The sequence below is a fragment of the Hyalella azteca genome, unplaced genomic scaffold, assembly GCF_000764305.2.
Source record: "Hyalella azteca isolate HAZT.00-mixed unplaced genomic scaffold, Hazt_2.0.2 contig220, whole genome shotgun sequence".
Taxonomy (NCBI): Eukaryota; Metazoa; Arthropoda; class Malacostraca; order Amphipoda; family Hyalellidae; genus Hyalella; species Hyalella azteca.
The window spans coordinates 48,686-69,125 of NW_025930575.1; the positions used below are offsets into that span (position 1 = coordinate 48,686).

At 39.7% G+C, this 20,440-nt stretch overlaps 3 protein-coding genes across 3 annotated transcripts; all 3 read left to right on the forward strand.

The window, feature by feature from the left end:
• The first annotated feature begins 910 nt into the window (after nt 1-910).
• LOC125179442 (extended synaptotagmin-1-like) lies at nt 911-2,555 on the forward strand. Its single transcript, XM_047885314.1, has 3 exons — nt 911-990; nt 1,354-1,465; nt 2,412-2,555. The coding sequence occupies exons 1-3, from the start codon at nt 968-970 to the stop codon at nt 2,553-2,555; spliced, it is 279 nt and encodes a 92-aa protein (XP_047741270.1). The 5' UTR covers nt 911-967.
• Nucleotides 2,556-5,548: 2,993 nt separating this feature from the next.
• Nucleotides 5,549-8,767, forward strand: LOC125179449. Its single transcript, XM_047885337.1, has 4 exons — nt 5,549-6,174; nt 6,608-6,646; nt 7,103-7,236; nt 8,650-8,767. The coding sequence occupies exons 1-4, from the start codon at nt 5,767-5,769 to the stop codon at nt 8,765-8,767; spliced, it is 699 nt and encodes a 232-aa protein (XP_047741293.1). The 5' UTR covers nt 5,549-5,766.
• A 2,508-nt stretch (nt 8,768-11,275) lies between these two features.
• On the forward strand, nt 11,276-15,420 carry LOC108683276. The gene is made up of 8 exons (XM_018172578.2): nt 11,276-11,497; nt 12,076-12,124; nt 12,402-12,491; nt 12,787-12,966; nt 13,320-13,469; nt 13,976-14,131; nt 14,518-14,650; nt 14,909-15,420. Exons 1-8 carry the CDS (start codon nt 11,457-11,459, stop codon nt 15,391-15,393), a joined length of 1,284 nt encoding a protein of 427 aa, XP_018028067.2. The 5' UTR covers nt 11,276-11,456; the 3' UTR covers nt 15,394-15,420.
• Nucleotides 15,421-20,440: the final 5,020 nt, after the last annotated feature.

Genomic DNA, 20,440 nt, shown 5'->3' on the forward strand with positions numbered 1-20,440 from the left:
AACTAAGTTTAACATTGAATGTTCCTACAAGGGAAAAGACACATCGTTCATCCGAATTCAGTCATGAATTCGGTCCAGCAGCTATCTCAATCAATCGTCAGCTATGGAAAGATCGGGTTCCAAAGGCCGGATCCCTTGTGAATCAAGTCACGAAAAGTTCAAGAATCGGCAACAGGCCATGGGCCTATTTCTTCAGCGCCGACACTTCTATTCTATTATATTCTAATAAAGGACTGGAATAGGAAGCTTAGCATATCGATATAAATCACATCTTGTCCCGTGTGCAGGTACATCAGCGACGCCGAGCTCGTGCTTTATTCGAAAAAGTTTAAAGCGGGAATTCGGGACTTGCACGTGAGTATATTTCTTACAAGCTATTTTTGTCTCGTATCATATTCATCTAGATGAATTATGGAAAATTACTTTTGTTCCGTAGTCTGAATACTCTCTTTTATAAAGGATTTTATTCTGATTTTGCGTTTCCATTTGATTATATAAAATCATTTAAAATTACAACCAGCTATTTCAGAGGCATCTGATGGTCAATAGTTTGTAACTTGTTTTGTGAGAGCGTTTCCTGTTCACTGCATTTGTGAGTGCTCTGTCTGATCACTGCATTTGTGAGTGCACTGTCTCTTCGCCGCATTTATGAGTGCTCTGCCTGGTCACTGCATTTGTGAGTGCTCTGTCTCTTCGCCGCATTTATGAGTGCTCTGCCTGGTCCTGTCTCTTATACACATCTAGATGTGTATAAGAGACAGGGCTTGAATGCTTCTTTATTGTTATATCAGCAGCCATTTTTCTTGAAGCCTTCTCGAGGGGCTGGCAGGCGTCAGTGTNGTATTGAACATTATATCACAGCTAAAGTTAAACATACTATATATGCGTCTTAAACATACTATATATTTACCTCCTCCAGCCTCCCTCCATCGACTTCAACTCCACCAGCACCGCCAGCGCGCTAGACATGGTGTCGGGCGAGCTTTTCTCGTCAGTATTGCACATCATCACGCGGATAAAGTTAAACATACTATATATGCGTCTTTTTTGTTTAATTTCATCAGATTTTTTGGAGACTCTGAAACTGGCAAGAAACTATCCACTTGAACCTCCGATAATTGAAAAAAAATTTTCAAGTGCAGCCGCTGAATTCGGATTCCAAATTCCATTCTTATTATTTGGTGATTCAAAGTTTATTTTAAAAGTTTTATGTAACTTAATTTCTTGTTAGATTTATTTGTCTTCTCTAATTTAGCTTGCGAACGCAACAAGCACAACTGCAGGCACTTCAATTTAATCGTTTCGAAATTTTGAAAGCTGCAGCTAAAGTGATGAAAAATCATGCGTCTGCAGGAAGCTGATGCACTCCTTCCTGACGAAGGTCATCTCAGACCTGCTGGTCGCCCCCAACAGCATCTCCGTGCCCTTCGTCGACGCCTCCGCCATACGGTGTCCCTCCCCTCCCGTAAGAACCGCTAATTATTTCTGTATCAATTATTTCTCGTGACTAGAGTTTACGTTGAGAAAGTGAACGTTATTATGGTAGCATAAAAAGACCGACGAAAATACCCGCTAATTATTTCCGTATTAATTATTTCTCGTAGCTAGTGTTCACTTTGTGAAGGTGAACGATAATAATACGATAATTATGGCAGCACAAAGAAATCGACGACGATGCCTCAAGAAGATGAGTTCTAACTTCTTTCGCCAGCTTCAGATTATTCACATAATTTTAATAACAATTTTGTTCTTGCTCAGGATCAATGTTTAGTTGAAACGGACGAGACTGAATTGAGCTCCCAATGAGATTAACAATTCATAGACCATAAAAATATTGAAAAAAATCAAGCTTATAACGTTCTCTCATTTTTCTGTTCATTATTATTACCTTCAGTTATTACAATGAGAATACTTCATTTAAGTCCAGCAGCTATCTCAATCAATCGTCAGTTATGGAAAGATCGGGTTCCAAAGGCCGGATCCCTCGTGAATCAATTCACGAAAAATTCAAGAATCGGCAACATGCCATAGGCCTATTTCTTCAGTGCCGACACTTCTATTCTATTCTATTTCATCCTACATGCGTAACATAAAACATTGCTCACCATTGCCGAAGTGCTGAAGTCCGGGTCATCTGTGCGTCACTGTAGCGCAGTTTCTTGCTCAGAATTGCGGTGCCATCATCACGGCCGCTGTATGCGCTGTGATGATGGCACCGCGGCACCGAGATGGAGGAGCGAGGCGTGGGTTCGAGCCCCGGGAAGCTCAGTTAAAGTCTCAGTGTCGTTGGTGGACGGCGTTTAGTCGCCGTCAAAAAAGTGGTGCTTTCAGCATGGCCTAGCGCTCCCTTAAACACTCTGGGTATGTTACCTGGTGATCTTAAGGTCTTTTAATCCGTTAACGCTTTGCAGGGCGCGGTCCGCGTGTGCGTGGTCGAGGCCCAGGATCTACGCGCGCATGATTTCCTGAGGAAGGTCGACCCATACTGCGTGGTGCGCCTGGGCGCTGAGCACTCGGTCACGGCCTGCCTGAAGAACTCCAACAACCCTTGCTGATTGCGCGGCTGGCGCTAAATACACTACGATGAATAACTATAATATGCCGTGAGGTGCAGAAAAAACCTAACCTGTGGTTGAGCGGAGATATCAACTTCGAAGGAAATCTTTACTAGAATTTTGAATAATGAACTCAATTTCAGTTGGTCTTGTAATATTCCAGTTAATACTTCATGATTTCCACTGATGCAATAACAGTTAATTGCACGAAATTCGAATTCGTATATATAATATACATGGTAGGCTTAAAATTTCCTACTACTTGCCATTAGGCCGCTAAGATCAAGCATGACCATCTCTGACAAGGGCGTTATATTTTTGGTAGCCGTCAGTTAAGCTGCTGATCCCGATTGGCGTAATGGTTCATCGCTAATAAGATTTTAACTCCAACGCCAGGGTAAGTTGTTACTCGCGAAAGTGTTGAAATTCGAATGTACTGTGAAATACCGTGATATCAGCGAACATACAACTGATTTATCATGTTTGGGTATTTATTCTTTGCTTTTTGTTTTTAGGATCACTCGTTCTACCTAGCAACTCCTCTAGCTCCCTCTTTACGTATTAGATTTGTCACAGCTTTCTCTTTCTTGTCCGATTTGCTGGTATTTGTTTCCGAGTAACCAATTTGTTGGTTACTCGGAATTGGTTGAGTAACAAATTTATCATTTCGCATTCGTTACCCGTTCTGATTCGTCACTTTAATAATTAGCAGTTTACCTTTACTACATCAACTTTAGCTTGTCATTGGCGTTTCAAATGCCGTTCAGCCTGGGCCTGGCTTACAATAGGGAAGTGTCTTACTTTCCGGTCTTGGTAGGCGTGACGAGAGGACCATTCGAACTTTGGAGGTGACGCGATTAGTAATCTGAAAATCTGAGGATAGTTCGTCACAATAAACATTCACTTAATTGCAGGGGTGAATGGGATAAAATCTCTTAACATACACTGCTAGATGACTGCATTTATTCACCCCAGTAAGAACAACTGCAAAGGAATATTGCAAAAGTTTAATGAAGAAAACTTCACACGTCATATCCGTAATAATGGCTTCAAAATTTCAATTAAAGTTTAAAAAAAATTACAAAACTGATCTCCAAACCCTCACCAAGACTTCATTTCTTGCGTGGTTTAAATATTTCTAAAATTATCCTTTTATTGCCATGCACACATCAACTTCCCTTACCCCCAGACTGATTCCTAAAGTAAGAGTACGCTAATCAGGCATAAACTTGTTTACCATTGACAACAAAACTTTCCATTTCAACAAAAAAATTAAAATCGTAAAAGAATATAAGACAAAATTATCAACCATCGTCACACGCGTCTTGGTTCATTACGACATCCCATCACCTATCGTGATCTCGGCAGATAGTGCTGCGATCTGATAGCCCAATTACAATGATTCGTATCATATAATACAAAATTATTTCCTCTCAAACTTATAGCTATTGAACAACCAAAAAATTTACGGTCACAAATAAATTGAGATATCCTCCCCACTCAAGGCTGGACACTGAACAACCTCAACAATGCTCCGGTAACAATAGAATTATTTGAATGATTTCCTCTGTCAAACGATAACATCATAATGACCCGTGCACATTTTAGATTCCTTTTCATGAATATGTCCAATTAAACCAAGATCGAGAGTATCTGTAATATCATTATTGACAATAAAAACACGTTCTCAGGAAATGATCGATCCTCTAAGACATTAAAGCCTCCGGTAAATTGTACTGTTATTCAACCACAGAATTTGGCCAAAGTTTTACTTTTGGGGGAGTTTTCTGCATATCTTATTTGTAATGAATGAAACAATCCGTGCAATTTGAATTCAGAAGTAGGGAATATATCATTCAAAATTTAGTATCATTCAGCCTACACGACTGCACCGCGGGACCGCCATGATGACGCACAGCATCCATCAGCTCTTGCGAGGCAGTGAGGTGTCAGGAGGTAGAGGGAACACGCTTGGCATCTCAGACTCAGTGACTACACCTGTTATACTGAGGTCAGGCAGCGCCAGCCTGCTTGCAACGATGACCCATCATTTGTTCCTTCATCTCGTATTACTATGTTGCCGTCAAATAACTCGCAGAAAAATAAGATAGTTCCAAGTTTATACTTTTTAGTCCAAACAAAGGGTTTTTAACTTACAGTTGAAGTCCTAAGAAATTTCGCGCTCCTAGGGGGATTGTTCCTGAGCGCCTCACTGCTGAGCTCGCGGTGTCTGACTGCAGATCTCAGTTGTGGGGTTAAGTTATTATGAGAGTAGGATTCCTTACATTAATTTATTATGTAGGTAGGATTCCTTACATTTCCCTTCTCTGTCTCTCTCGTGCGGGCGGCCGACGACCCGTGTAAGCGACCTCTTGTTCGAGTGTCTTAGCTTCTGTTTGTTTTCACCTGTCCCTCCTTGTCACTTCGTCTCTTTGAGATGCTAACGCTCCTTCCTTCGAGCCAGCTTCAGCGGACTGGACAATTGAGACCTTCCGCTCCTTGTGGGTGATGAATAATTTTTGGATTTAAGAAACTTTCAATAACTGAGACCTTCCACCTCTTTGGTGATGTTCATCTTGAATTTCGGTGCGAGATAGCTAAATAGCTGAAGCGCTAGTAAACATTTGTCCACTAAACTAACTAACCAACCTACAGTTGAAGGAGATGGGACCTTTCAAGAGCTCTCGATTGGTGATCATAAACGTAAAGCACCACACTAGATACTGAATGGGAGAGTCCACAGGTCCATCAATCCAAGCAAAACGTAACTAATTTATTTGCAACCACAGCACAGCGGGTAGAAGTAAAAAATGGTAATGTAAACTTCCGCGATCGAAGCTACCAGGAGCCGAACCTCCGGCTCCTTGCGATAGGTAGAGCGATCCGTGACTACAATCACCGCGTGCGATAACGCTAGGGTTATCAAGCCACTAGCGTCCTTATCTCGTGTTTCCCAGAACGAAAAATTAGTATGTCGTTGGACTCCGGAGGAGATGATACTCCCGCAGTGATGAATCAATGTGTCGTGGAAGTGAAACGAATAGTGATAGAAGACTACAACTTTCATTCGAACAATGAAAGATGAAGATTCTAAAATGTTCACCACCAGAGATGTTCGCCATATTTCTGCTGCAACGGGACGAATATATTTCATTCATTATCAGCTGTAGAGACGCTATTTGCAAATGAATCTGGAACTTGAAAGCTAAAAATGGAAGATTACCTTCAATCAGATTTTAGTGGTCAACCGTTGACTTCTTGGGACTGTCTGATGTTATACATCAGCAAATGTTTCGTTCGTTTTGTAGACAAGCTAGGAGTTCTTCTGGTGGATGCGGTAGCAACTGTGACCGCGTACAACGACCGACATCAGCTGATTAACTTCCGTTCGTTTTTTATTTATGTTATGATAGTCTTTGTCGTTTTTGCACTGGGCAAAATAAGCATGGCGCTTCTTTTTATGGCGATAGTTTGGCTGGCTGCAAGTGAGAAGCAAGTGAGTACGAGAAGGAAAAGATCTGATCTAAGAGAAGCTGTACACGATGCTGATCCCAGCACGCTGGTTTGGCTTGCACAATATCTCGCTGACAGAGGCTATTTACACCCAATTCAAAACAAGGTAAGTGTAATGGTAAAATGAATAAAGTGGCACTCAACACTTTAAAAAGAACAATTGAGCTAAGATTGAACATTTACTCTTTACAGAATTATTGCGCAGAAGCGCACCTCGCACATATGCATGCAGTGTATAAGTACAAGTGTATATTTACAACAAGTTCACTCGCAGATTCCCTATATTAAAAGCACCTTGTCCTCGAACTTGGAGTCAAATGGAAATTAAGAACATGGAACTCTAAACTAAGAACATTAACAATCTAACGCCCTCAGAAAACGTCGTTAAACTAACGTCAACCGTGACTTATTTAAATTTTTGAGGGCTTCACAGACTTCTACCTCCGTCAGATCTTCTAATCAACCAAATTATCCAAAAATTCAAGTGCTCCAATTTACGGTTTCCTTGCTATAATTCTTTGTCTGTTTTTTCATTGCAGGTGAAATTAGAAGAGGAGCGTGTCAAGTGGGTGAACATGGTGAGTGTGACGCTAGAAATATTTTTATTTATTGTTGCGTCTTCTTATCACATTCAATAGAAAGAGTAATTTGCGAGTGACTTTGGACATACATACTCGTGAAGTCACCTTCATACCCAAGCTGTCAAATTAAAGACTGAAAAAGAGCCACCTTCGTCAACATGGCTTGAAACCAAATATCATATCATAATATCATAATATTCAGATCATAATCATGATCTGAATCATAATATCATTTCAATCAGTATGCATCGCCAAATTATGTTAAAATGGTAATATTACGAATAATAATAATATTTCTCGTACTCTCGTAAAAATTTGAGCTCTACATTTGAAACTGGTTGGATTTTTAGAAAAATCTACTTTGATCAGGTGGTGCTTGGATTTCACAATGCATATCGTAAGAACTTTGGTAATGTGATCGGTAGAAGTGAAATAACTTGCACTTCCCCGCAGTTGCTTCGCCAGTGCTGGCCGCACGCACAGCCTTTCTTCCGGGACAAGCTGGCACAGCTGCTGGAGGTTGCCAACCAACACCTGCAGGAGCGATCCTTTATGGGGGTGCCGCTACAGCAACTTGTGGGCCTCAGGTGAAGATCATTTACTTACTAGTTACTGCTAGGATCAGCGTCAATGTTATGAAGAATTATCAGCTCATATATGACAATGTTTTGGGCATTAAAGTTATGAATATTGGCAGGAGTGCGTAACATGATATTAAAGCTCAAAACCAATATTTTTGGAAGTAATTAGTAATTCCTCCGCTCCCCCCGGCAAAGGCATTATATCCTGAAGTTCGGGTTATTTGTGTAATATATATATATATATATATTGTTTTATCTATAATATCGCAGTGAGTGCATTTACATAAAATATTACCGTATCATTTTTGTTTTTCTTCAATCACGTGTGCGACCAAAACTTATCGAGGTGAAGGACAACAACCCATCCGGTTAATCGTGATAAGAGATTCATACTAGAGATAAAGTGTTATCGAATGATGCAATTAGTGACTAAACATCGAGGAGCTTATAATAAAAATATTATTACTCACACCCGACTTGGCTCCGTTTGCTCGCGGGATTCCCCATAACTGCATCATCAACTAAATGTTGCTTCAAACAGACGATAATTGTGTTAGGTGGATTCCTGGTGTAATTTTCTGGTCTGCAGGAGCAGGTCGCGTTATGAGTCTTCTTGATCTAGAATTAAAATTATGATTCGTAAAGATAATCAGCAGAAATTGTGAATTGTGATCATCATGAAAAGAAATTATGAATTGTTATGAATCACGATAATCATCAATGAAACTTACTTAAGAATCGTGTTGATCATAAATAAAAATTATGCATCGTGATAGTCAGAGCTAAAAATTTTGCCATGTCTTGGGGGAATTTTTTTTCACTTTCTGCGCAGGAATCGTTCATTGAATTTAAGAGCCCATACGTATTGCTACGAGGTGCAATTCTGTTTCTATAATTTCTTAACAGATTGCAATTGTGTTGCCCTTTTTGAGTTCGTTAATTAAAGCGTCATTTCAAAATTATCGACACTCGAAAACGCATGGCTCCAGAAGGAATTATGCTTTAGGAAAGAAGGGAGGAATTCATTAGAAATGCTCCGGAAGGAATTATGTAATTAGAATTAGCGAATCGATTCCAAATCCAATTCCTTTAATGTTCTTAAGTGAAAATTATCACTCGGAATAAAAAACCTACAATGAAATATCTTTCTATCCAGTACCTTCAGCAAATTATATAACTTATGTAACTTCTCAGATTTGTCTCAAGGAATGAATGCCACATAGAGTGCCATTACTGCGTGTGCTGCTCAGTGTGTCATCACTGCTCACTCCATACCTCATTTTTAGCTCATTTTCTCATTTATGGAAAAAAAATGCGCTATTGTGCTCGTCATGTCCGTCCGTGACTTGACGTCACGGATGGACGAGAAAATGCGCTCTCTTTCATTCACTGCAGTGAGTACTGAGTTATATTTTACAGGCTGGAGTCACTGCTGCTGGGCACGAAGGCGCCGGTAGTGCAGTGGGTGAAGGTGGTTGAGCACCCTGAGCTGGCGGGCCGCAAGGACCACTACGTCTTCGAGGCACATATCACGTAACGAACATTCATCAAATATTTCAACTCCTTCAGTGTAGAATCGGAAAGCCTGCGTTTCTGCCACAGTCGATTGTGGAAAAAAAATTTGTGAAGCTTATATAATACCGAAGACATTGAAGAAAACGGCAATTTGTAATGTGATCAACAAACATCGTGCAACATTAGGCTATGCTCTGCCTGGTCACTGCATTTGTGAATGCTCTGCCTGGTCACAGCATTTGTGAGTGCTCTGTCTTTTCACCGCATTTATGAGTGCTCTGCCTGCTCACCGCATTTGTGAGTGCTCTGCCTGCTCACTGCATTTGTGAGTGCTCTGCCTGCTCACAGCATTTGTGAGTGCTCTGCCTGTTCACCGCATTTATGAGTGCTCTGCCTGTTCACTGCATTTGTGAGTGCTCTGCCTGCTCACCGCATTTGTGAGTGCTCTGCCTGGTCACAGCATTTGTGAGTGCTCTGCCTGCTCACCGCATTTGTGAGTGCACTGCCTGTTCACTGCATTTGTGAGTGCTCTGCCTGCTCACCGCATTTGTGNAGATGTGTATAAGAGACAGTCTCAGACCTGCTGGTCGCCCCCAACAGCATCTCCGTGCCCTTCGTCGACGCCTCCGCCATACGGTGTCCCTCCCCTCCCGTAAGAACCGCTAATTATTTCGTAGCAATTAATTCCGTATAAATTATTTCCGTATCAATTATTTGCGTATCAATTATTTGCGTATCAATTATTTGCGTATCAATTATTTCCGTATCAATTATTTGCGTATCAATTATTTCCGTATCAATTATTTCCGTATCAATTATTTGCGTATCAATTATTTGCGTATCAATTATTTCCGTATCAATTATTTCCGTATCAATTATTTCCGTATCAATTATTTCCCTATAAATTATTTCCGTATCAATTATTTTCGTATAAATTATTTCCGGATCAATTATTTCCGTATTAATTATTTCTCGTAGCTAGTGTTCACTTTGTGAAGGTGAACGATAATAATACGATAATTATGGCAGCACAAAGAAATCGACGACGATGCCTCAAGAAGATGAGTTCTAACTTCTTTCGCCAGTTCCAGATTGTTCACATAATTTCAATAATAATTTTCTTCTTGCTCAGGATCAGTGTTTAGTTGAAACGGACGAAAGTGAATTGAGCTCACAATGAGATTAACGATGTACAGACCATAAAAGTATTGCAAAAATGAAGCTTATAACGTTTCCTCTTTTACAACACTTCTCTTTAAATTCACTTCTTGTTGTTTGTTTGTTTGTCTGTCTGCTACAAATCTTATAATCGATATTTAACACACTTCTACCTGTCCAATCGATCTGCAATTTTGCACACTTGCGAAAAGTTGGAGAAAATGCAGGAATTAATTGACAGAATAAATAATTTTGAAAATTTAAAAATAATTTTTTTGTTCAGTATTAAAAAAATTAAAAATAATTTTGTCTGCTAGAAACCATATAATCGATATTTAACACACTTCTACCTGTCCAATCGATCTGAAATTTTGCACACTTGCATAAAGTCAGAGACAATGCATGAATCAGTTGACAGAACAAATAACTTTAAAGGTTTACAAAATTTATATGCATTAAAAAGTTTTGAAAAAGATTTTTTTATACATAAAAATAAAATTAGAAATTCACTGTGCATGTCTAACATCGGAGACACAGGATTCTTTAGAAGTGTTGTCTTTAAAAAGTAATTTTTAAACGCATTTTGTTCTGTTCATTATTATTACCTTCAGTTACAATAAGAATACTTTATTTTATCCTACATACGTCATGTAAATCATTGCTCAACATTGCTGAAGTGTTGCAGTCTTGATCATCTGTGCGTCACTGTAGCGCAGTGATTATGCACCGCGGCACCGAGATGGAGGAGCGAGGCGTGGGTTCGAGCCCCGGGAAGCTCAGTTAATGTCTCGGTGTCGCTAGTACAGCGCTTAGTCACCGTCGGAGAGGTGATACTTTTAGCATGGCCTTGGGTGTGTCCCTAAACACTCTGGGTATGTTACCTGAGGATCTTAGGGTCTTATTGCAATCAGTAAACACGTTGCAGGGCGCTGTCCGCGTGTGTGTGGTCGAGGCTCAAGATCTTCGCGCGCACGATTTCCTGAGGAAGGTCGACCCATACTGCGTGGTGCGCCTGGGCGCTGAGCACTCGGTCACGGCCTGCCTGAAGAACTCCAACAACCCTTGCTGACAAATAAGCCTGTAATATGGAACATTTAATATAGCAAAGAAATTTGTAAGGAATTGTATTGTCCCATGAAGCTCAAACTATTAAGATAAAAAAGCAATATGGGAGACCCATTGAAGAGGCTTAAAAAATACTGAGCATAAAGTTACGTATATATCTAACTGTGACTGCTTAAAATTATGGATTTCTTATCAAACAGCGAGTTCCTCCAGTGAATGTCAATTACCAGGTGGGCTAAAGCATAGGACTTGTCAGTAGGAAAAAGTCATTTCATTTCTGAATTTACATCTTCAGCTTAGAAACTCTTAGTGGGAGAAGTTAGTTCGTTTTTTTACAAATGCAGCACAGGAATTGTCAGTAGGAGAAGTTTTTTTTTAATTTCCTTCTACCGCATTTCATCTGCCGTTAACGAACTGTGCTGTGTTCCACGCAGTTCGTGTGCACAGGGGAGCCTGCAGCAGGCGGGCAGGATCTCTGGTTCCAAATAATGGACCGAGACCCAGTGAGGTCTGACTCAGAACTTCTAAGGTAAGCAGGTTTGTATGAAGTCTACTTTTGGGCAGTAAATTCGACTCTTTTCCAGTGTTTTGTTAAGACTAACGTCACGTTAATAGTAACGTCTTGTTAAGATTAACGTCTTTTATTGACTGTAACATTGTAATTCCGCGTTATTCCACACATTCAATCCAATCATGCACTTCGATTTTTCATTCAGACTTGTTCCTCCAGCCACCACACCTATGCATTTTTAGGATAACCTCAATTTCAGTATTACTAAGAAATTTCACTAATTTCATATTTGGGTGAAGCAAATGCATCACAGTTGCGAAATATGACAACCATTAAACCAATAAGCCGAAACTTGAAACCAAAATAGGATTACCGTTTATAGCGGTTTTCAGGTTTATTTGGCCGTTGAACCTGTCGCCAATTCTGAACATCGCGAAATTTTCACAGCTTGTTACGGGTCTCGAACGTGCAATTCACTGCCACAATTTAGCTCTGCTTAATCAACCGCCTGCTGTAAACATTATTGAAAATCAACCAACATCGTGAGAATTTTAATGACTATTCTTTTGTCTAAATTAATATAAAATTCTTTGCAGTCTCAGGCTGGGAACTCGAGAAATCCAGGAAAAGAAACTAATTGACAAGGTGGGTAGAATAGATCATAGATAGTACTAATTTATTGCATGTTTTTAGCATTGCCCAAAATCAGTCTACATCTTAGAGGTTTCGTTTCCGTTAATATAATCTCAGTTAGCTTTCGTGACGGAAGTCCTCACACTATTGTAACGGCGAAATTACAGATCAATAAATATGTATGATTTCATTGCTCGTAAAACCTCCCCCAAAAATTATTTTTAATTCTTCTTGGATTTAGAGGGAAATTAAAGCAACTGATGCTAAGAACAATAACTTTGTTATCCAGTGGCTGGAATCTGGAGGTACAGAAAATGGAAAATTGCGAGTACAGGCCTTGTGGCTGCCCCTCACCGATGACCCTAACCAGCTGCCTATCGTGAGTATCGATTGACGTAGAATTTTCAGCAATGAAAATTTGAAATAATATCCGAAAATATGTAATTAACAAAAACAAGTGATTAAATTTTAGGTTCTAGTTTCATTTCAATAATTTTTAGCAAGCCTTGACGCACCATTGGGCCGAGCATCGCGGCTTGCGAGCTGCGAAATAATTTTGACTGAACTATTTTTTTTCGTTTTTTAACATAATATTCAGATCAATATGTGCCCCAACTTCTAACGAAAATTAACCAATATCTCTATCACGGATCCATGCGTGAATATTTGAGCAGCAACTGGCGGAAATAGCGGCGCTGCAGAGCAGTTTGTTGTGCCGCAAAGAGACAAGGGAAGGCTTCAGTACGGTACCCATCGACGTCGGCCACGTCAACCCCTTAGCAGGCAACCCCAACGGCTTCGCCCTCTTCAGTTGCCTGGCACTCGTTTGGCTGGACTCGGCGTGGCATCTTCCCGTGAGTAATCTTAGGGTACGCACACAGTGAAAGCAAGTTTGTCCGCGCGGGCAACCTGCTCCGACCTGCCACAAGAATGAACATAGGATAATAATATAAGTGTTCACAGTGAAAACCTGTACGAATAGGCTTCTGTATTCTATTGTTTCAGGCGCCAGCCTGAGCAGGTAACCAGCACGCTGGCAACCTGCTTTCACTGTGTGCGTACCCTATAGGCCACCCTCATTGTGGTCCACGAGGAATTTATTTCACCATAAAATATTTTGTATTTCGTCTGTCGTTAGTTCCTCGTTAAAAGTAAAGCGCATTATCATATCTTTAGTCTTCAGCTAGAGTTATCTTTTGCGCTGCAGGAGAGCAGCAGTCACTGGCGCATGGCGGTGAGGGCAGGAGGAGACGAGCAGCATTCATGGATAGCTACAGAAACTTCCAGCGGCGTATGGGCGTGGAAGCAATCCTTCATTTTTAATCTCAAATCCGCTCACGACGTTCTTTCTCTTAAGGTAAATCCAAGTTTCAATCTAGAGCGTAACTATCGTTGGCATAATCGCGATCTAATTTTTAGAGTATTAATAGGCCAACATTTTAATGAAAGTTATCGCAAAAAATTATTAGACATTCGCACATCTTTAGAAATCCTTAAAAGTCCATCGTTTTGTTTGTTGAGTCGAATAAATTTCAGAATAGTGTTGAAAGTTGGTGGTTCAACCACTAATCAAAGCTGAACAAGTTTTGGACTTATTAGCAATTATATTGTGCAATTCAATAGTTTCGTCCAAACCATATAAGCCATCCAAAAATGTAACAAATCCCCATCATTGGAAAAACAGAAACTTGGCTTCAGCAGGGGCTTCGATGATTTTTGTCGTTTTAGCTACATCGGAAATTGATTTAGAATAAATTTTAATAAATAAATGTCTAAAGCACAGATATGAAAATTTGAGCAGACTTTAGTGCATGATTTACCTGCCCCGTTTTAAGACAAAAAAAAAAAAAGATTATTTAACAGCTGCGGAGCGGCCAAGGGAGCGTCGTGAAGGGCCGACTGAAGGTCCGCCTGGAACATCTGCTGCAGAAGCCGCAGCTGTGCACTGGAAATGTGGCCTGGAACATGGCGCTCAACACGGACCGCAACGTCTGGGTGCGCATGGAGTGCACACTTAAGGTAAGCTCTTCTGAATCACCAATATTTAAACCTTCTCCGACGTATGTCACTCTCCGGGAATATAACTTTCAACTAAAATTATACGTAAACTATTGAGTGTAGCAACCTGAGGATGTTTGTACGCAACAGAGAACATTTTAAAGTTGTCGTACGTGGCGGCAACCATCAGTGCAAGTCATTTTGCGCTCACTGAACGTATCCTTTTTGGGAAGTAGGCGCGCGACAATATTGCTCCGGTACGTTACTCATGTTAGGCGGTAAAGGGTTAAACTTAAAAGTTTCTTACTGGTAATATAAGTGGAGTCTTTCGCTAGTCCATTATAGCATTTGATTAAAGTATTGCAATGTAGTTAGTTTTTCGTTTAAATTTGTCATTTCCTCACCAGATTCTGAGTCCGGCCGGCAAAGCCATGGAGAATCTTAAAGTGATCAATAGAAAGCTGAGAGAAACACCGCCGATGGGCCTACGTCGTCTTGCCAAAGCAGCTTCTAGAAATAATCTTTTATCTAAATCCCCAGGTTTGCATAAAATTCGAATACATTCCATGTGACTGAAACATCCTATCTATAGATTTGAACAAAATTTGGCCCCTGCCATGATAATTTGCAGCTTTCGCAATCATTTTTTAAGATCGTTGCAATACACCTTTTCTGGTGCAAGTTATTGGCAGTTTTAAAACATTGTAAGAACCAATCCACTCATGCTGAGTTGCACCCGTTAAAATATACATATTTTTGGCCAAAATAGCTGGTTGCATCAAAATCATTTTTTTGCAGATACTGGCAACGACGCCAACGGGGCAAAGTTTTACAGCGAGATTTGTGATGGCTTGCCGCCCCCTGCCCCGCCAAACTCTGCGTCGCCTAAGCTACCGCCGAGATGGAAGAAAGAACCTTCGTCAGAATTCGCCTCACTCAAGCACTCGAGATCGAGTACATCGCTGAACGCGGAGCGACAGACTTCCGTGCCGCACATGGAGGGGAAATCGCCTGACTTTATTCGCAAGAAGAAAAATAATGACACGACCGCTTTTGTACGACACCGCAAGTCTCAAAGTTTGGATAACATTCCTTTCATTGACTCTGGTAAAGAGAGCTTAGTGATAAGAAGTTTGAAGAAGTTCAAGATGAGGGCAGCCAGGCGCCACGCCAAAGATATTTTTACAAGCACCGCCATGCAGGCGAGCTCTGCAATGAGTGCTTCCAGCCTCATGCTCAGCGGCGGTGCAGTGAAAGATCCAACAACTAATAGCATAGCATAGTGATGTCCGCGCTGAAGAATTGGACTGATGTGGCCTGTCGCTGATTCTTGTATTTTTCGTGACTTGTCCACAGGAGATCTAAAAACAGGTCCTCGACCGGATCTTTTCCAAACTGCGGATAGTTTTAAATAGTCACTAGACTTCCACCGGGTTTCATATGGTACTAGGCATTTCAAGTCTAAACATATATTTTTCCATAGATTTGTCTAGTCTGTACTTGAACGCATTTGTACTCGGAGCGTCCACAATGTAATCGGGGAGGCTGTTCCACATGTCGGTGACTAGAAGCGAGAAGAAATGTAGTCGCATGGATGAGTTGCAACGCAGTTTTTTCAGTTTCAAGCCATGGCCCCTATTGTGGGTTCTTGTTTCAAATTCCCATAAGATAATCAATCCCTTGAGTATTGAGTAAAGCGATCTTAATTTTTATTATCATGATATGGCTTTAATCTGATAGCGATAATAAAAGAAATCTATTTACTGTGCAACGATCTTAATTCAAAAATGAATACATGAAATGTAGAGGCGTCAACGATTAATATTACGCCATGTCTTGCTGGTGGCCAATTCCAGCTAATTTGCAGCAAGCTGGGACGCACTGCTCCTATTTTTGCTATTACAGTACAACCAACCGGACACCTTGTCGATAAAGACAAAGATTTTTTACTGCTAAATGAGGCTCCAGCTTGCTACTTACTGAGTGTTCCAAATTTGTTGATCTCAACCTTCAGTCAACATGCTGACAAATCATAGATTTTTGAAACTCAATAATAAGGTTGAATTCAGGTATGAAGTTTGAAATTTAGTAGAAGTTTAGAATTTCATATGATGTTTAAAATTCATTACATTTAATTTAGGCACTGATCGGTTTTCATTAATATTCACAACGGGAGGCTTGAAGTGCCATTGAACGGGCATTTTGACCATTATTAAAGCCACATGATGCCTCTTAAATGGCACAAATTTATTTTAAGTAGCATAATTCCACATTGGAAGTAGTTAAATCACATTTAAATGTAAATAAATTCCAAGCTGAAAATATTTTTATACTCGTACAATTATTGTGGGGTGCTCAAATAAAATTATAACTTAAACTTACTCATTTTCACTGTCTATGAAGTTTTACTATAGACATTATTAAATTTGTTGCAAGTAAACTTAACTTAGACTCCCTCCTATAAACGTTTAGGCTCGATTCAAGACTTGCTTCTTTCCGAAGGAACATTGAATTGGCGTTCGCATTCGCAGCGGAGGAGTGGATTTGTAAGTGACTCAAATATTGTAAGTAATTGGTCCCATAATTGAGAGAAGACGATCTTCTCAATTAACGTCGGGCAACTACCCTAAAGATACTAGAATTGCATGCCCAGTATAGAACATGAGATTTAGCGAGGATATTCGAATATTTCCGTTGCCCGCTTCAAGCTCGAGGCGTTAAAAGGTCCGTCTATATCGGAGTTTACAAATGTTTTTTTTTCATGCATAATAAGTTTAAAAAATTAAGCAAGCATTAAACGAGTTCGCGCGAATTAAATAATCATTCACAATACATAAATATTGTCCGCGTCGGTCTCAACAATGAATTTCATGACTTGAGCGTTAAAATTCACAGCTCAATTCTCCTCTTCGGTTGTTCTCCAGTGTTTTTAAAATATCTCGCGAGCTACGGAATAAATTATAAAAAAAAATATTCGGCGACGTTTAAGGCAAGAGAAATTCGTCTGTGTTTCGGTTTTACACGACGAATTATTCCCCAAAATGGCAAGATTTACAGAGCCCAATATGTCGCTCAAATTAACAGATTTTAAACTAAAATCGCTCATAGAGTTAAAGCAGCCGTCCGGTGATGTTAAGGTCGCGAGATAATTTGCCATTTTTACTCATTCCGCAGGTAATACATTAAACAGCCATAAAATTAATACTTTTAATGAGAATAAATTTGGGGAGGCAGACCTATCAAACAGATTTTTTAAAAAGTATGACGTTGTTCCCAATCGCAAGGTGGCTTTTTAGTGCATTTTTCTCATTAAAGTAAAAAATGCACTATTACCATAACATAACATATTGATCTGGGCGCTGAAGTGTAGGCTTGATGTGGTCTGTCGCCGATTCTTTTCCTTTTCGTGCCTTGTTCACAGAAGATCTAATATCGTTTCATTTGATCGAATCTTTTCATGACTGATGAGAGTTTCAAGTAGCTACTAGACTTTCGCTGGGCTCGATATTGTGCTAGGCATTTCAAATCTGAACATATATTTTTCCATAGCTTTATCTAGTCTGTTCTTGAACGCGTTCATACTTGGAGCAGAAAATGCGCTCTCTGTCTTTCACTGCAGTGAGTACTGAGTTATATTTTTTTCAACGGAAGGCTGGTTCACGAGCGAAGCGTAATTGGATTCTGATCTTGAGGAAAATTGTAGGTTTTGCGAACTTGATGACAGGGCGGACGATCGGTTATAATTCGATAATATTCAATTGCTCAGAAACGGAACTATAGTTTGTCAGGAAAGTCATATGAAAGAGTCAAGGCAAAAATCATTCAGACATTTCAAGCCTTCAAAAATTTTGCAAATAAGCTTTTTCTGCGTCAATACAGCAATGCTAGCGCGATTTCCAAGCATTGGAGGAGTCTAGGCAGATCAACTGTCAGCGAATGTACTGAAACATTAGGCCAGAGAGTAGCACGTTTGTCCCATAATGGACATAAATACCTGTTGAATAAAGCCGTACTCTATACTTGTTTCACCCAGATCGTGTTTGGCAAGATCTTGCAGAGCCACGGAGTGCATGTGAGTTCTCAGGAGTTGCAGAGGACGACAGCGGAGAAATGTGAATAAGGCTTTTGAATGTTCGAAATATATATTAAAATCAAATTCTGAATATCTTTAATTCTAGCCGATTATTGCCACGTTAAAAGATGGTATATATTGCGGGTATTAAAGGTCTCAGAGAAGAAAAAAAAAACCCAACTCTCTCTTGATTTAAAGGGATCCCATTTTCAGGTGCCCATTAAGATACGAGAAAAATAACACGATATTGAAAATTTCGAGCCAGATAATTTCAGAATTTCCATTATCGGAATTTTGTCCTTGGAAAACGACTTGGTCGTCACATGATATCTGGCATACCTGAATGTAGAAGTTTTTCAATGAAAAAGTCAGTTATTTGGTAGCTTGCTCTCAAGCTTACTGTTTTAATTGTCAGCAATAGTTAAATATCACTTGCATTAGGGAAATATCATACTCTAAGCGCCTAACATCTACACCCGTGTAAGTAAAGTTTGCATAATATACATTTGCAAAAATTATAGATCTGAAACGGACCACGGTCGTCTCGATAGACAAGTCGGAGTCCCTCTGTCCGCTATTTACTGTCAGCTCAATAGATATTCTCAGGAGCACATTCAATGTTCCAAGTTATGATATAAATTAAGGGAAAGCAATAACAATGCACAAGTATGTTTAATCATGAAAAGTACGGATAGTAAAATAAAGTCTCTGAAAGAAGAATAGCAAAATCCTGTACTAGGCAGCTTAAATAGCTAGGGAATTGACACGCGGCCGACTTGTAGCTTCTCGTCTGAACTTTCAAACGCCCAAGCCGTCTATTCCTTTCCCATATTCTAGAATTGGAGACGCTTTGTAACCGTCACACTTCTATTTCCAATTTTTTTTCTAGTCAGAGATGTATAAAAAAACTAGAAAAAAGGAAGCATTATTTGAGTGAGCTGAGCAGCATTTCATTTATCGTACTCACGCTAAGTCAATGTTCGGAGAGGGAGAACAGTTTTACCTAGCAGGAATTCTCCCTACATGGAATGTGGTGAACATCTTAACCTCAGCGAGTTCGCAGAGGCTGAACTCGTAATGGTTGACGCTGAATTACTCTTCCTCAGAGCAATAGAAAAAAGTGAATAAGCTTAGATATAAAAGACAGAAATATAACGTGAAGAAGCAAGAAGCAAACGATACAAAAGAGGTAAGTATTGCAGTCAAACATACATCCCTAACAAGATGGTAACGAAATCAAAGGACCAGAAGCCTGCACTGCAGAACTTCGTGCAGTCTAAATCACAGGAATAACTGACATAAAAGAAAGTTAGGTTTATCCTGCAGCTGAAGTTTATAAAGTTAATCAAACTTCACCCGAATATTAGCTGTACATAAATTAATAGATAGTCCATTCAGGCTATGAGCCCATAATGAAAAATGTCACCATATATGAAAATGAACAATCGACTTGTTAGCGTCGAATTGTTCCAGTAAATATCTGAAATGAGCCAAGCAAAATAAATTATAAAAGTCAATAATCCCAATACCAAGAAGGCGGTTAGGATAATTGTACCGAGCAAAGTTCAAAACAGATGTTCAATTCTGAAGATTAAGCATTTCTCTTAACTAATAACACAGGCGTGCCCACCTTCTTATCATATTAAACAGATTTACTAGCAGAACAATAAGGATACAATGTTTTATACATTCTGTTCGCACGATATTCTGTACAGTGTCTAAGCTCCTCAAAAATAATAAGTTATAGTACTCGTACGACTCAATAAAGTATTCATAAAATATGGGTACATACGAAGGTAGATGTAACAAGTTGGCAATATGGATAACTTGGCAATACTTACAAAATGGACTTCACGCAGCACACGAATATGAGGCGCCGAAATACATGTTACTTCGGTTACAAATAACAGAATTTTACTTAGTCAGAAGAACAAGCAAACACCCAGGTGCATCAACTAACGCAGGCAGAGAGGATAACATTTGTTATACCTGAACTCTGCTTATGATTAGGGCTCAAAAACAAAGTACATGAAAGCCTTTCAAGCGATCTTGTGGTTCATCCAGACATGCTATGTCTCTGGATGAAGCCACATGAAAGCGCCACATGAATGACATAATAAACTGACACGCTTTAATGAATAAATCTTAGCAAAATGAACACAGAAAATTACAACCAGACAAAGCCATAAGCTGCTTTGCTGGTAGCGAAATAATTTTTGAACACAACAGAATGATCATTACCAGAGATTGAATCGAAT